This window comes from Tachysurus vachellii, chromosome 1, assembly GCF_030014155.1.
Source record: "Tachysurus vachellii isolate PV-2020 chromosome 1, HZAU_Pvac_v1, whole genome shotgun sequence".
NCBI lineage: Eukaryota > Metazoa > Chordata > Actinopteri > Siluriformes > Bagridae > Tachysurus > Tachysurus vachellii.
Genome location: NC_083460.1, coordinates 37,399,443 through 37,417,273, shown reverse-complemented (window position 1 = coordinate 37,417,273; position 17,831 = coordinate 37,399,443). Strand labels below are relative to the sequence as shown.

The window sequence follows — 17,831 nt, the reverse complement described above, 5'->3', positions numbered from 1 at the left end:
CAAACCTTTAAAAACAAGTTTGATAATTCACCATTTGTTAACATTATACCTTTAATAAACAAAACAAATAAATCTATATTTGTGTTGTGTAAGTTTTCTTTTCTGAGATTGATCTGATGCCTCTATTTCTTATGTAAATGATCCTTATAATCTACAAGCAAACGTGCTGCGTAAATCTAGCGCAGGGCGACGCTCTAAACACAAGCACAGCGCTCCAAGCTCTCTAGTCCCATCAGGTGTTAATGGCGTCAGGTCCGCGCTGTCCAATCACAGCGCTGGAGATCTTATTTACATTATTCTGATTGGACGAAAAGTCATACACGTGGTTTGGGCGGAGTTGGAATTTTACACGTTTGTCATCCAATTCTATTTTACTGCTCGTCGTCAACATCTGGACAGATTGTCCTCAAGGTAGGATCTCTTTTAATAAGTAAGTAATAATATTTCATTGTATATGATTTAGTGAGAATATAAGACTATTAAAGGGATGTTTACCTCCAGTTTACACATAAAAGATAAAGTGCATGAATAGAAATTGATTTAGAATGAAAAGAGTTTATAATACTGTTTAATAATGAGGTGTGTTACAGAAGAGGATTGTGAAAGATGCACAAGTTAAAATGGGCTTAAATGAATGAATAATAAATGCAGTTGAATGCAGTTGAATTGTATATTTACAATAAACAGAACTACATAAAGAGTTATAGCACTTGCAAGGTCTTATACAAAGAGCTGTCATTCATTTATTCAATAAATCAGTCATCTAAAATTACCACTTTATCCTGGTCAGGGCCATGTATTATTATTATTATTATTATTATTATTATTATTATTATTATTATTATTATTATTATTATTAGCATTGTTATTACTACTAGTATTATTATTATTATTCTCAGTATTATTATTATTATTTATTATTATTATTATTATTATTATTATTATTAGCATTATTATTATTATTATTATTATTATTATTATTATTATTACTAGATAACAGCATGGTCCATCGTGTGTTATTCCATTTATGGATTAGTTGTTATGAATACTGGTGATTATTGATTGGGAATAATGGTGCTTTGTGATTCGTTGTTGGTAATAATGGTAATCAGTGATCGGTTAATGGAAAATAATGGTGATTGGTCTTGTTGGATCCAAAGTCTATCCCAAGATCACCAGGTGTGAGAATGGATTACATCCTAGACACAGTGTTGCAAGCATTTTTAGGGAAAGCTGCTCAAGTTGTGACGTCAGAAGAACATTTTTGGTGTGATACCCACCCCATTACCACCCCATAATTATTATTATTATTATTATTATTATTATTATTATTACTAGATAACAGCATGGTCCAACATGTGTTATTCCACTTACACCATGAAGATGTTAATGTTTAATTTTTTAAACGATTTAATTTTAAACGATTTAATTTTTTAAACGATTGATGCATCACAATTTTAAAAGTTTTTAATTAGATTTTACGTTATTTAATAATTGCAATAAGCGCTCGGTTGTTAGGAATACTGATGATTATTGATCGGTTGTTGGGAATAATGGTGCTTTGTGATTCGTTGTTGGTAATAATGGTAATCAGTGATTGGTTAATCGAAAATAATGGTGATTGGTCATTAGTAATAAGTGTGAATAGTCATTGAGAATAATGGTGATTATTAATCGGTAGTTGGGAATAATGGTGATTCAATTCAATTCTAGTTTATTTGTATAGCGCTTTTTACAATCGACATTGTCACAAAGCAGCTTTACAGAACATAAACATAAAGAACAATATAAAGATTAATAAAATACAAAATTTAAGATCAATATTAGATCAGTAATTGGTCATCGAAAATAATGTTGATTAGTCATATGAAATAATATGGAATAGTAGTGATTTTTGATTGGTCATTGGGCAAAATTCAGACAGGCTTTACACACTGGTGGTGACTCAGCTGAACCCATTCTTCTAATTTATACAAATGGAAATAAAGTCACCAAAGGAGCTTTAAAATAAAGTCTTATGTAGGCAGCACTGCCTAGATAGGATGCAACTTCATCACAGCTGTCACAAATGCATTCTTTATTATACATGTTACCACACTTTATATAACGATATCTTTAAGTTTCAAGTCCATTCAGTATCCTTGACCTTGGTTCCCAGTCCCAGCTGGGTGTGGTATAGAGGTTACTGCTGTATAGATGATGGATGATACAATCCTGACGTCTTCACAGTAAATGACGTTGTGCGTAAAGCCACAAGTTCAAAACCCAGGTGCTGGAGAACCCACTAACCTGCGTATTGTAGTGTCTTCCTTACACACACTTTAGTACAGGAAGGGCTGTTAACCAGCTGATTAGTCGAAACCAGTATGTTGGCAACAGTGAAAATACTCTACAGGGGTTTTCCTGGACCAGGGTTGGGATCCTGTTTGTGTCCTGTATTTACCTGTTGTTTCATTTAAAATCACATTCATGGCATAAAATAAATAAAACAAATATTAAAGCATTTTAGTCCATTATCAGTGCTTGATGTCAGATAGTATAAACCACATGATCACTTTGCGTTTCTGTAACTTTTTCTTTTTTTAGAGATCCATGAGTACGTCAGAGGGTGCCCGAAAGCGCCATAAGGCTCGGCCTAGTGGTACCAATGTGGGGCAGAAAGAGAAGAAGAAAGTGGAAGTAGGCCAATGGGGAAGAGCATGGTAAGTTCATTTAGACTCATCATACTCATAATGGTGATTACTGAATAATATGAACTATGGTGTAATGATCAGTTGGTTGAAGGTTCAAGCCCCAGCATCTCCAATCTGGCATTATTGGGCCCTTGAGTAAGGCCCTCATCCCTCTCTGCTCTATGGTTTCTGTATCATGCCTGAGCCTGAACTTCCTAACAAGTAGACCAATAAAACCTGGATAAGTTACCAAAATGTAGTTTTCTTCATTCATTATTTCACCAGGGAAGTGGACTGGTTCTCGTTGACCGGTGTGATTCTTTTGCTGTGCCTGGCCCCGTTCATCGTCTTCTTCTTCATCATGACCTGTGATCAATACCAGTGCTCCATCAGCTTGGTTCTGCTGGACATCTATAACGGTGACGCCAGTCCGTTGAGCATCTTGAAGCAAGCCCCTTCATTCACGTGGACTGCCGCCAAACTCTATGCCGGCTGGGTCACTTTCCAGGTACAAAGGCTCATATCACAGCAATGAAACGGATTTTCACCAAATAACCACCACCAATATTCTTTCATCTGTAAAAAGGCAAAGACGAGAAGGAGCTTATTTCATTTCAGAAAATTCTTCAAACTAGCTTTAGTGGTGCCATACAGTACGTCATCCCAATGCAAGATAATATCTGAGACATTAGGATCCAAATCATTTAGAAATAGATCCCATACTTTCTTAAAACAATCAGTTTTGGAGAAAGAGATTAATGTAAGGGGGGCACGGTGGCTTAGCGATTAGCACGTTCGCCTCACACCTCCAGGGTTGGGGGTTCGATTCCCGCCTCCGCCTTGTGTGTGTGGAGTTTGCATGTTCTCCCCGTGCCTCAGGGGTTTCCTCCGGGTACTCCGGTTTCCTCCCCCGGTCCAAAGTCATGCATGGTAGGTTGATTGGCATCTCTGGAAAATTGTCCGTAGTGTGTGATTGCGTGAGTGAATGAGAGTGTGTGTGTGTGCCCTGCGATGGGTTGGCACTCCGTCCAGGGTGTTCCTGCTTTGATGCCCGATGACGCCTGAGATAGGCACAGGCTCCCCGTGACCCGAGGTAGTTCGGATAAGCGGTAGAAAGTGAGTGAGATTCATGTAAGGTATTAATTAATACTCTTTGCCAGTCCTTTATAGAGCAGGTTTATCAGTAGTTCCACTGTAAAAGGACATTCTTTCTAGGAGCAAAGTTCATAATGGTAAATAACCTTCTGTTACAGTACATGTCATATTTACAAAGGATTTAACAGTGAAACTTTATTCTGGATCTTTGCATTTACATAAAATGACCTTATCCAGAGCAACATACAGTACAAAAGTGCTTTGAAGTCTCTATCCATAAATATATTGATACCGGTTCACTAGGTTCAGACTAAGAATATCATCAGTCTAAAAATTCTGTTGGGAGGAAATACAGCAAGAAGAGCACACAGACAACTTTTAAAGAAATGAATAAAACAAGTGCTAGTTTAAGAATTTTAGGAAGTATTTCAAGTGTTTTGAAGACTCAGCATTGATCAGTGTTTGAGATGATCTTTTCAGGTTATTCTATATTTATAAAAGAGACTTGAGTCTTAAGTTTGATCATTTAAAGCAATAATTCAGAAACTGTTTCCTTCTTATCAGTGCATATCACTTGCCAAAGATGGTCTACCAGTTCGACCAGTTTGGCCTGTGCTTTGGTAAAGGGTAGCTGGTTGAACTGGATGTTTTTTTGCATAAAGAAATGAACCATTTATCACTGTTTCATGAAGCATTGTCACAAAAACAAAGCACATTTAAAGTCATTCAGAAACACTTCACTTTAATTCAGTATCATGACTAGTGGAGTTCTAGATGTGAGACTTCAGTCAAAGTCCAAGTTGTTTATGGGATTTGTGCTGATTGTGCTGATTGTGCTGAAGGAGCATTGTTGCAGAGTTTACGAGGATTTATCGTTCAAAACTAAGCAAAAAAGTGTATTAGATGTGAAAAATAAACAGGATGTCTTCATTCAGCTAAATACAAATGAACACACTGCTCAGAAGTTACAACTCCTCAGTCCTCAGCTTTAGGGCCTTTTTACACCTGGTGACTTCATGCGTTTTCTGTGATCAGATAGCTATCCGATGGTAAAAAGACCAGGTCTAAATGCCCTCCGAAACGTTTTCGAGACGGATATATATCGGACCGTTCAAACCACTTCAGGAGGTGGTCTGGGACGCATTTCAGATGAAACTGGACAGGTGTAAATTAATGTGGTTGTTCAAGCCACATACGTCAGCGCTGTACTCCTCCCAAACGGAAGTACGTCACTCGCAGGTGACTCATGATTCGTGCATCGTGCCAGAAACAAATAACATGGACAAAACACAGGCACTTATTGCTCTTTGGAGCGATGAAAGCGTCCAACAAAAGCTTTGTAAAACATATAGAAACAAAATTATATTTACGTTTATACACCAAAGCGTGTTCCATTTCAATTACCCCCGAAATGAGGTCAAATATATTTGCATTTTGGGCGGGAGTAGAAAGATCGGATCGATATCCTATTCGCCGAGACGCATTTATGTGGCCTGATGTAAATGGAACAGTTTTAACAAATCAGATAGCTATCGGATCAGAGACAACACATGAAGTGACCAGGTGTAAAAAGGCCCTTTGTGTCATATTGTGAATTAATGTTTTACTAAGGGTCAAGGTTTGCCTGAGGAATAACTGAAGGGGGTGGAGCAAAGTAAGGGGGCGGGTCACAGTGAGGGAGGTGGGGCAGATGTCAGGGATATATCTGCTTCAGCTGGTGTTTAATCATGTTTTAAATAATCCAAATGATGTAAAAGATAATGTTCAATGAATACGGCAGCTATTTTCTGTATGGATCGTCTGTTATCAACCTCATCAGACATATCAGGGAAAGTTTACTTTGGCACAGCAAAATAAAAAAAAGGGGAATAGTGACACCCAGGGGGCATGGTGGCTTAGTGGTTAGCACCTCCAGGGTTGGGGGTTTGATTCCCGCCTCCGCCTTGTGTGTGTGGAGTTTGCATGTTCTCCCCGTGCCTCGGGGGTTTCCTCCGGGTACTCCGGTTTCCTCCCCCGGTCCAAAGACATGCATGGTAGGTTGATTGGCATCTCTGGAAAATTGTCCGTAGTGTGTGATTGCGTGAGTGAATGAGAGTGTGTGTGTGCCCTGCAATGGGTTGGCACTCTGTCCAGGGTGTATCCTGCCTTGATGCCTGATGACGCCTGAGATAGGCACAGGCTCCCCGTGACCCGAGGTAGTGCGGATAAGCGGTAGAAGATGAGTGAGTGAGTGAGTAGTGACACCCCTGGCAAATTGTTCAAAGCAAAAAGTATGTACTAGAGCAGCTTGAGTTAAAATTGTGTCACTAGGTGATGTTTTTAAGAGTTCTCTAAATCTCATTTAATCATTACGCTTCAGCAGAGAGCGAGGATTACCTGCAGTGGAAACATTTACATTACATTAAAATTTTCAGCATTTAGCAGACACCCTTATCCAGAGTGACTTACAACTGAGCAATTGAGGGTTAAGGGCCTTGCTCAGGGGGTACGAACCCATGACCTTCCGATCAGTAATCCAACACCTTAAGCACTTTCATCTTGTAGAGAAAATTATACAGCTTCAAGAAAATAATACAATGAGTTTTTCATTTCTGTATTCGGATTCTCTTCACTAGATGGTGCTGTATACATGTATCCCAGATGTTACCCACAAGATCCTGCCAGGTTACGTCGGAGGAGTGCAGGAAGGAGCTCGGACACCAGCAGGTAAAGAGTTTGCTTTGTTAATTGAATGTTTTCTATTAGAAAATGACATAATAACCCAAATCAGCTTCTGTGATGACTAAATATTTAATTTCAACAAATTTATCACCAATTACAGATACTGTATCTGTCAATTTCATCATGTTTTTAAAGGAAATCCAAGGGCTAGTGTTTTTGTTAGGGTTGGAAGGGATGAGGGGCTTAGTCCACTGACACTATGTCTCATGTAAAACTCTAAATAAAAAAAGTCTATTAATATATTCATTCATTCATTCATTCATTTTCTACCGCTTATCCGAACTACCTCGGGTCACGGGGAGCCTGTGCCTATCTCAGGCGTCATCAGGCATCAAGGCAGGATACACCCTGGACGGAGTGCCAACCCATCGCAGGGCACACACACACTCTCATTCACTCACGCAATCACACACTATGGACAATTTTCCAGAGATGCCAATCAACCTACCATGCATGTCTTTGGACCGGGGGAGGAAACCGGAGTACCCGGAGGAAACCCCCGAGGCACGGGGAGAACATGTAAACTCCACACACACAAGGCGGAGGCGGGAATCGAACCCCCAAACCTGGAGGTGTGAGGCGAACGTGCTAACCACTAAGCCACCGTGCCCCCCTTGTCTATTAATATATTTATGACATAAACCTACATTTTATTGATTAATGTTACTTAATTTCATCAGAACTACAAACTGACATTCAAACTGTTAAATTTGGATGGAACAATTGCATTATTATTACCTAACCTACTCTTAAAATGAATGAATGAATGAATGAATGAATGAATGAATGACGACTGTCCACTAACAACAGTGCCAAATGCTGACTGGAATAGGTACTGTTCTTTTTAACAGCTTTAAAAGTTTAAAAACTGCGTATAACAGAATCAACGTGTAAAATAAGATCAAATGAACAGACGGGTTTATTGTACTTGTAAGTCTTGTACTTTATTTGTGGTGTAAAATGTTTACAGTTTTCAAAAGAACAAGGCATTTTGACAGTACATGAGGGACTTAAAGGTGGGGTCTCCATTGTTTGAAAGCCAATGTTGACATTTGAAATCACCAAAACAAACACGCCCCTAACCCAAATGGGTCCCATCCCTGTTTTGGTAGCTCCGCCCCACACATACACCAGACAACTATAACCCAAGTATAACCCAGACGAGTATTATGGCGGAACCTGTTGGGGCAGCTGACCGAGGGTAAATTTTTATCAGTAAATGAACTTACTGAGTAATACTATGGTAATACAAATGTGTTTTTGTAGTACTGTGTGTTGTACCGTGAAAGGTTTAGCTCCGTTTCACGCGGAATACGTTCAGTTCTCTCCAGCGCTGGAAAGCTGATCCTATATTAACACGGGTCCTGCTTCTTACCTTATCGTAAACCTTTCTTCACTTTCTTTCTTTGTTTTTATCCTCCATGTCAATGTTAAAACCGCTTTCTGCTAATGTCACACATGCACACTGAACACTCTCTCCGCCCATATTGACAAAACCCGCCCCTTTCTGCTCATTGGCTACACGTCAGTTTTGTTTTTGTTTTGTTTGGCGGCCCAACACAGTTTTCTGAAGCATTTCTCAAACAACGGAGACCCCACCTTTAAGTCTTGAGGGACTTAAATCCCACTCATAATTACGACTTCATACACGTTTATCTCGTAAATAGCAGGAATTTCACCCACACTATTCTTCTCCAACACTATTCCAATGCTACATATCAGACTTTAAACTGACTCTAAACAGATTTTTTCAAATTAATGTTTTTTAATCTTTAAAGGTGCCCTTCCACACAAAACCGTTTTTACTTTTTTTGATTTTTTTGATATGTGTTAGGTCCATATGTGTTTGTGTTGTGTCGTGAATTTGAAAACGTACTGCTACCTCCCCGGTCAGCTCTAGTCACTTAAAAGAAATAAGGGGAGAAATCAGGTCAGTTGGAAAAGCTGGTCACTCTGACGTCAGAGTGACTGAGCTCATTACTATTCATGAGCTCTCCCACTTGAGACCGCGCTCCCAGAATTCGTGTAGCTCAGTGAGTTTCCTATACAGCAAGGATGGCTGAACGTCAACGGGCTTGTGAAGAAGCCGTTCTGCCGCAATTCAAGGTGATTGTAAACAAATTTCCTCTAGCCTAGGCTACTTATTGCGCTGGGTGAATGAATAGTCATGCTCTCATATCCTAGCGGTTAGCCAATCGGAGCCAAGCAGCATAGCTCATTCGAATATTCATGAGAACTGGCGCAAATCGAGCTGAGTCTTCCTGCAGGCTTTCTATACCACACTAGAATGGCTTGAAACAAGGTAACCAAGGCATTTTTTCCAAAAAAAAATAAAAAATCTTACCGAGTCCATGGTAAACTTCAGACATTACCACAAAAGTAATGAAATACGTGTGGCAGGGCAGATTTAAAGTAAATGGTGATATCAAACCCATTTCTGCTCTTTGAGATGCCCCAGGTGCTTGTTTCTAAGTAGTTAAAACATAAAGATGGTATCTTCAACTAACTAAAATTCTGTGTAAGGTTATGAACAAAGGGAAAAACAAACATCTCACACTAAAACCCAACAGAGTCCCGACTCATTTTATATCAAACTTCATTCATTCATTCATTCATTCATCTTCTACCGCTTATCCGAACTACCTCGGGTCACGGGGATCTCAGGCGTCATCGGGCATCAAGGCAGGATACACCCTGGACGGAGTGCCAACCCATCGCAGGGCACACACACACTCTCATTCACTCACGCAATCACACACTACGGACCATTTTCCAGAGATGCCAATCAACCTACCATGCATGTCTTTGGACCGGGGGAGGAAACCGGAGTACCCGGAGGAAACCCCCGAGGCACGGGGAGAACATGCAAACTCCACACACACAAGGCGGAGGCGGGAATCGAACCCCCAACCCTGGAGGTGGGAGGCGAACGTGCTAACCACTAAGCCACCGTGCCCCCTTATATCAAACTTACGATGATATATTTTTTTCAAAATTCGGATTGAAAACAAGTCCTTCTTTCCTTCTCTCAGGTCTGATTAATAAATATCAAATCAACGGGCTGCAGTGCTGGATTATAACACATTCTTTATGGGTGGCCAATGCTTATCACTTCCACTGGTTCTCTCCCACTATTATCTTCGACAACTGGATCCCGCTGTTGTGGTGCACCAACATCCTCGGCTACACTGTTTCTATATTCGTGTTTATCAAGGCCTACTTGTTCCCCACCAACCCAGAGGACTGGTAAGAAGGCGTTGTAGTAGTTTGTGTCTTGTTCTGTTGTGTTACTGACTGACAGGTTCATGTTGTGCAGCAAATTCACAGGAAACGTCTTTTACGACTTCATGATGGGCATCGAGTTCAATCCACGCATCGGAAAGTGGTTTGACTTCAAGCTCTTCTTCAACGGCCGGCCCGGGATCGTCGCCTGGACTTTGATTAATCTGTCCTATGCTGCTAAGCAACAAGAGCTGTATGGTTATGTGACCAACTCCATGATCCTGGTCAATGTGCTGCAGGTGAGCGATTCTGTTTTTGCGTTTCCATGAAATGGGAAAAGAAGAGAAAATAAAATCTCACTTGTAGCTGAAATCTAAGGCCAGTTGTTGAACTGTGAGTTAATATATAAATGCGCTTCAAGTATTTTTCAGCAGAGCAATATGTTAAAACATTTTAACAACATATTAACATTCATTCATTCATCTTCTACCGCTTATCCGGACTACCTCGGGTCACGGGGAGGCTGTGCCTATCTCAGGCGTCATCAGGCATCAAAACAGGATAAACCCTGGACGTAGTGCCAACCCATCGCAGGGCACACACTCATTCACACACTACGGACAATTTTCCAGAGATGCCAATCAACCTACCATGCATGTCTTTGGACCGGGGGAGGAAACCCCCGAGGCACGGGGAGAACATGCAAACACAAGACGGAGGCGGGAATCGAACCCCGACCCTGGAGGTGTGAGGCGAACGTGCTAACCACTAAGCCACTGTGCCCCCAACATATTAACATATTAACATATTATTTAAAAAACATATTATTTAAGATTTATTATTATTTTTATAAGATGAAGTCCCATGTGGTAGCGTAATGGTTAAGGTGTCAGGCTACCAATCGGAAGGTTGTGAGTTCGATCTCAGGTCCACCAAACTGCCTCTGGTGGGCCCCTGAGTAAGGGCCTTAACGATCAGTTGCTCAGTTGTATAAAAATTAGATAATGTCAGTCGCTCTGGATAAGGGCTTCTGCCAAATGCTGGAAATGTAACCCAAGTTATTCCCCCAGGAGTTAAATTAATCTCAGAACCACAAAAACGCAGCTACTAAATTAAACTTTTTACCTGTGTAACTTGTATCTTTCTCCCCATTCCCAAAGAACTAGTTTGGGGGTGAATAGTTATGCAATTGCAATTTTTTTTGTAAATCATTTTACTAAATATAGCGATCAGCGTCAGTTCAGGCAGGCCACATAGTCAAGCTCTGCTATCAGCTGATTGTCAAATAATTGTCTAACCCAGCCCTATCAGCTGATCTGATTCCTAAGCGTTCAATTGGTCCCTTTCAAACAGGGCGCCCTGTTTAAAAGCATTTCAGTCTGCCTGCTTGGCTGTTTTCCTCTGCATTGCTTGCAACCCACCTCCTCCCCTAGCTCCTCCTTGAAACTTTTGTTGAACTTAATCAGTGTCATTCTGTTGTCACTGATGCAGGCTCTGTTCTAAATGGGGGGGATTTTTGCTGCTTTCCCAGTTTTAAATGGGAGATTGTCCCCAGAAGCTGCTACTGTTCCCTGATTAGCTTTCATGGAGCTCATGAAAAGGATGGGGAATTCAGAACAGAGCCATACCGCAAAATGTAATTTTAACAATCTTGCAAATAAAAAATTTAAATATATGTCTAAAAGAATAGTCTTTAGGGGGGCACGGTGGCTTAGTGGTTAGTACGTTTGCCTCACACCTCCAGGGTTGGAGGTTCGATTCCCCCCTCCGCCTTGTGTGTGTGGAGTTTTCATGTTCTCCCCGTGCCTCGGGGGTTTCCTCCGGGTACTCCGGTTTCCTCTCTCGGTCTAAAGACATGCAAGGTTGATTGGCATCTCTGGAAATTGTCCGTAGTATGAGAGTGTGTGTGTGTGCCCTGCGATGGGTTGGCACTCCGTCCAGGGTGTATCCTGCCTTGATGCCCGATGACGCCTGAGATAGGCACAGGCTCCCCGTGACCCGAGGTAGTTTGGATAAGCGGTAGAAAATGAGTGAGTGAGAATTGTCTTTATTTTGACTCAAGAGGTCCTGACTGAACTATATAAATTATCCTCCAAACCTCGACATGATTGGATTCTTTATTATTAGTGTGAATTCCTGAATATATTTAATCCAAATTAAGGGATATAAAAGGGTGTGAATACGTGAATACTGTATATTGCCTACCAGGAGCAGAATATTCATAGAAAGGTTATAATGTTGTTTTAAGCTGCTGTAAATTGACTAGTATGCTATCCATTTGATCCTTGCTTTTAAGATAAATGCTGATGAATTTTGAGAACAAATTGAAGAAATAAACTGAACTAAACTGAGTTTTCAGTCTACTTGACATTTGACTAGATTACATTACGGTGTGTTATGCATTGTGAGCTTTGAGCATTGTGACACCTCTGATATATATTGAGACTGGCATGAACAAGACTGGACTGCTTCTTAAACCTTGATTTATGTTTTGAGTTGTGAGTGAATGATGCTCCAGACAGTCGGCCTAGTCAGAAAAAAATTTTGTGCTTGGAATGTAGTGGCCATGTTTGATTCATCAGTCTTCTCCACTCAGGCCATCTACGTGTTGGATTTCTTCTGGAATGAAGCCTGGTATTTGAAAACGATTGACATCTGCCACGATCACTTCGGTTGGTACCTGGGCTGGGGTGACTGCGTGTGGCTGCCGTTCCTTTACACGCTACAGGTATGTCAATGATACTCACCACTTCGCAAAGCTATCAGCCTTAATGTGTGCTCACGGTTTTAAAAAAAATTGTCGAACCATCTTGTTTTTCTTCGCTAACTGACTCCACGTCGTCGTGGGTTACGTGATGTTCACACGTTCATACTGTACAGCGAGTCACAGCAGCAAAGACACCAGATATCATTCATTATCAACAAGAGCTGCGTTATCTTTAGCGACTTGATGTGGATGTGCTCAGTGATTCAAGGAAGTGGAGAAAAGTTCGACACACTGCTTCTACATTATCTTGTATCATATGACACATATATACACTGCTGAATTTTTTTGTGAACAAACACAAAATTCTTTTATTTTAGTGGCAAGAAAATTCATTTGGAATGCTACAGTAGTAGCTACACCTACGGATCAATGTTGTTGCCATGACAACCAGAAGTAGGAACACCTGATTATTTCATAGTATAGCAACTGGAGCGATAAAATCACTGTCTGTATGAACTAGAGATGATCCGGATACTCGGCTGAAACGAGTATCCGGTACGGATAAAGCACTTCTGCCGAGTACGAGTATTATACGAGTAATATGAGTCAATATCTGTGCTCGGATTGAATGAAAATCATCATTGGGTAGCTGATTGTGTCAGCGTTCTGTGATAGGCTAGTCACAGTGCCCCTCCCCTACAGTGATAGGCTAGTCACAGCGCCCCTCCCCTACACACATACAGATGTATTGTGTTGCTGTGTCTCGCTCTGCTCACTCACAGTCACACACAGAACAGCTCTCTGTCTCTCCCTCAGTCACTCGGGTTCACGAGTCTTTTCCGTTAACATTTAGGGTTTCTTCAGCTTTTTACTTCGGGTTGTAACGTTAATAATACGTACTTACTAACCAGTAGAGTTCTGGTAAACGTGGGTTCATTCAGACGTGGTGCTTGCTTGGTAGAATGCGACTTGCATTGCGTCTCTGCCTGTCGGAGATTGTTTTTCTTTTTTAATCCTTCATCTGTCTCTAACCAGTAACCAGACACTGAGTGTCTGAGACGTTTTTGCTGTATTTCATAAAAACATAAAGGTAGTAAGCTAGTGTTATAAATATTACAAATAAATTATTACCGGTTAAAGCCCCGCCCATTTCAAGACAAGCCCAGCCTACTTCCGGATTAGGCCCCACCCACTCAGAGTACAGATACGGATACAGATAATTCATATGGTTAACAGATACGGATACAGATACAGATAATGCTGTACTCGCACATCCCTAGTATGAACGTAGCTTTAGAGTTGAGTAGCTCTGCTTCGTCTGGGGGCGGGGCTAATTTCTGGGCTAGAAAAATGTAAACAGAAGCTTGAAGCAAAATGAGACTGATTGCACATTAGAAAGAATCTAATTCTTTAGTCATTGTGTGTATGAAATATAAAATTTAAAAAAATTTAACATTTAAATGTAGGCACTTGGTAGAATTTCTGTAAATAATATGACCTGAAGGGGGGCACGGTGGCTTAGTGGTTAGCACGTTCGCCTCACACCTCCAGGGTCGGGGTTCAATTCCTGCCTCCACCTTGTGTGTGTGGAGTTTGCATGTTCTCCCCATGCCTCGGGGGTTTCCTCCGGGTACTCCGGTTTCCTCCTCCGGTCCAAAGACATGCATGGTAGGTTGATTGGCATCTCGGAAAAATTGTCCGTAGTGTGTGATTGCGTGAGTGAATGAGAGTGTGTGTGTGTGCCCTGCGATGGGTTGGCACTCCGTCCAGGGTGTATCCTGCCTCGGTGCCCAATGACGCCTGAGATAGGCACAGGCTCCCCGTGACCCAGTTTGGATAAGCGTTAGAAAATGAATGAATGAATGAATGAATATGACCTGAGAGGACCAAGGTACCAAAAAACACTAGTAAGATACTTTCGAAATTTTATAAACTTTTAAAGGTTTATACTTTGTAATTCCTGAAAAGATCACGTCATCTAAACAGACACGTCGGTAAAAACACATCAGAAAGATGTCTAAAGCCTTGCTAGCTAAGTGCAAACTGCTCACACAAGACAAGAGGAAGCCAAGCCTAACAAATTAAGTTTGTAATCAGATACCGGCTTTCAAAAGGTCTGCACCGCCGTTAGGATAAAATCTTTAAATGCAGTATTCTAACTTTCCAGTATTTTTTTTTTTAACTTTACTTTACTGGTTGAGCTGCATGCAGAACAGAACCAGTGCAGGAAAGTCTGTGCTTTCTAGAACTATATATATATTATACATAAAGAATAAAGCAAAAGTCTTCACACATAGAGGAAATCTCACTGTTAAGCAATTATTTTATACTTAGATATATATTTATATTATATATATCGTCGCTGTCGGGCGGAATCCTCGTATCTCCAAAACCATTATTTTTCAGGAAATTAAAAAAACGCCGTATTTTTTTGAGTTATTAAACATTGTATCGTTAAAGTTGTTATTATACCTTATATTGCTATCATATACTGTTGTGTTCCCACATTAACGCAAAATTTTCCCAAAGTCACGTTTTATCGGACATACAAGCTTTATGACTTGGGATAAGAACTTACGGACACAGACCGTGTGTGCGTACACGGTAAGAACGGTACGGACACAGACGTCGCTGCTGCCAGCAGCGTTCAATAAAGTCTGCGGTGTCCAATGGAGTTATGAGATTTGCGCTCAAGCTATTTTCAAGACTTTAGATTGGTTAATAACTTGTAAAAATAACAGACCCACGTGGGGACTGACCAATACTGTAGGAGGTTTCCGCCCGACAGCGACGATATATTAAATGAAGACCATAATGTACCAGGACATGATATAGGACAAAGATTATTTAAAGGAACGCAATGAAAGTGCAGTTATTGATATCAGCAACTAACATTTATCTCATTTATACAACTGAGCAGGTGAGGATTAAGGGTCTTGCTTAAGGGCCCAGCAGTGAAAGCTTGAGGAGCTAGAGGAAGTTTTTTAAATAAAGATTGGCTAAGAAGTGTTCATTTTTGGGACATCCTGTACTATACAGTATATACAGAATCTGTAGAAATTTCCACCATGTGATAATGGGGAATGAAAGAGGATCATGAAAGAGGATGAGGATGCAAATGCAGGTTAAGGCAGTTTGAACGAAACACAAGTGGACAAAACTCCATAATCTCACAGTCGAGATCAGGTGATCAGCAGAAAGTATAAATGAGGCAAAAGACACGAATCCCAAAGTCCAGAAGCTTTTTTCATTCCAACCATATACAACTGGTTCGGTACACAGTCAAATGAGACAACATTCCTCCAGGTCCATGGAGCTACATGAAACACAGAACTACAAGAAACAACACAGTAATACGTACTCTACACAGTGCATGTGTGCAAACAGTGTCAAAGACACATCATGGGTTTGGTGCGGGTTTTACGATAGGTGACCTTTATGCACCAGCTCTCCCAGTTAACCTGTGTGATGTGGTATCTTAGCGTTTAAGGTGTCGGACTACTGATCGGAAAGGTTGTGAGTTCGAATCCCAGGTCCACCGAGCTGCCAGTGCTGGGCCCCTGAGAAAGGCCCTTATCCCTCAATTGGATAATAATGTAAGTTTCTCTGGATAAGGGCATCTGCCAAATGCTGTAAATTTCTTTTTTTTAATTTATCTTGGCTTGGGACCAGCACTGAGAGCCGCGTTAGCTTTCTGCCCAGGAGTCAAACCCGAACCATGGCAATGAGAGTGAGGGATCCTGCCCCTGGACCACCAAGAGGCAAAGACAGTACAGGACAATAATTCACACAAAAGACAGAGGTCTAAAACAGTGCAGTCAAACACAATCCAAAGGCTTGGTAACATCAGGACAGAGTGTAACTGAAGAACTATCCGATGTGGCCGCATTTTTAGGCTGTGGTGCATGTTGGGAGTTGGACCTGACAGTAATAAGTTTAACATTCTGTCATACATTTCCACTCTTACGGCTTTATTCATGCCTGCCATCAGGAATATCCCCAATGATATGTTATGTTATGTTACTATTATTATTCATCTTAATTATATCTAATAGGTGAGATGGAGAAGCTTGTAGTCTACTGGATGGAAGAATGAGACACATGCTAATGTAGGAATCTTAAGTATAAGATTTCAATTTCTCTCAATTTTTCCATTTTGTCTCTCTATTTTAGGGTCTGTACCTGGTCTACAACCCAGTCCAGCTCTCCACCCCTTACACCTGGTCCGTCCTCACCCTCGGCCTGGTGGGCTACTACATCTTCCGCTCCGCCAACCATCAGAAGGACCTGTTCCGCCGGACGCAGGGCGAATGCAAAATATGGGGCAGCAAGCCGACTTTTATCGAGTGCTCGTATCGTTCAGCAGACGGCCGCGTCCATAAAAGCAAGCTGCTCACTTCGGGCTTCTGGGGGGCTGCACGTCACCTTAACTACACCGGCGACCTGTTGGGTTCACTGGCATACTGCATAGCATGTGGCGTAGGGCACCTGCTGCCCTATTTCTACATCATCTACATGACCATCCTGCTGCTGCACCGGTGTATCCGGGACGAGCATCGCTGCAGCAGCAAGTACGGGAAGGACTGGAAACGCTACACGGCTGCTGTGCGTTACCGCCTACTGCCTGGAATCTTCTAGAACAGAAAGTTATGGCTTTCCTTTTCATAACCTTACAAAAGTGTGAATTCTTTTTTTCTCAGTGTTCATTTTGGATTTTTTTTTTTTTTGCTCAATAGCCATCAGAATTATTTTGGATTTAATACAGGATAACTTGTCTACCTCTTTTCTTATCATTTGTACTTTCCTGGAAGTCTGTGATGTAAATTGCATCGGTTCGATGACCAATTTGTAAAATAAGCCTGTCTGTGTTTGTGGCGTATTTCTTTCTATGTGCAGTATGAAAGTAGGCACTTCTATGCAGTTTAATAGGCACTTACATGTTTTATACAAATTCTTTTGTAGTCCCTAAAAGGAGTCCATACAACTAAACCCAGCTCGGCGTCGGAGTTTATTTTCAGGAAGAACGCCTTTTAAGATGCACAGATTATAATGATGTGAAGACCAGGTACATTATCCTATTCAGAATGAAGCCTGAACTTTCTCCTATTAGTTTTCTTTTCAAAATGTATGGATAAATAAACATACACTTATTTGGACATTACAAATTGATTTGATGTTTTTTGTGCTACACACCCAGTGGTTATTTCTTTGCATTTCTTATATCTTGCATTTTATAGTAACTTGACGTAAGTAACTTGTATAGTATAGTATAGTAACTTGTAATTTGTTCTCTGCATTTAACCCCCCAAAGTGCACACACAGCAGTGAACACACACACGGAGCGGGCATCCATTTATGCTGCGGCGCCCGGGGGGCAATGTGTGGGTGGTGCCTTGCTCAAGGGCACCTCAGTC

General features: G+C 41.1%; 1 protein-coding gene across 2 annotated transcripts; it reads left to right on the top strand.

Moving 5' to 3' along the window:
• Positions 1 to 332: 332 nt before the first annotated feature.
• On the top strand, positions 333 to 17,582 carry dhcr7 (7-dehydrocholesterol reductase). 2 transcript variants are annotated; one of them, XM_060886196.1, is made up of 8 exons: positions 333 to 430; positions 2,587 to 2,702; positions 2,958 to 3,180; positions 6,383 to 6,473; positions 9,521 to 9,734; positions 9,805 to 10,009; positions 12,307 to 12,438; positions 16,591 to 17,582. In XM_060886196.1, the coding sequence occupies exons 2-8, from the start codon at positions 2,593 to 2,595 to the stop codon at positions 17,053 to 17,055; spliced, it is 1,440 nt and encodes a 479-aa protein (XP_060742179.1). In that variant the 5' UTR covers positions 333 to 430; positions 2,587 to 2,592; the 3' UTR covers positions 17,056 to 17,582. The 2 variants fall into 2 exon arrangements, with proteins under 2 accessions (XP_060742179.1, XP_060742188.1); XM_060886205.1 differs by having other exon boundaries at positions 370 to 411.
• Positions 17,583 to 17,831: the final 249 nt, after the last annotated feature.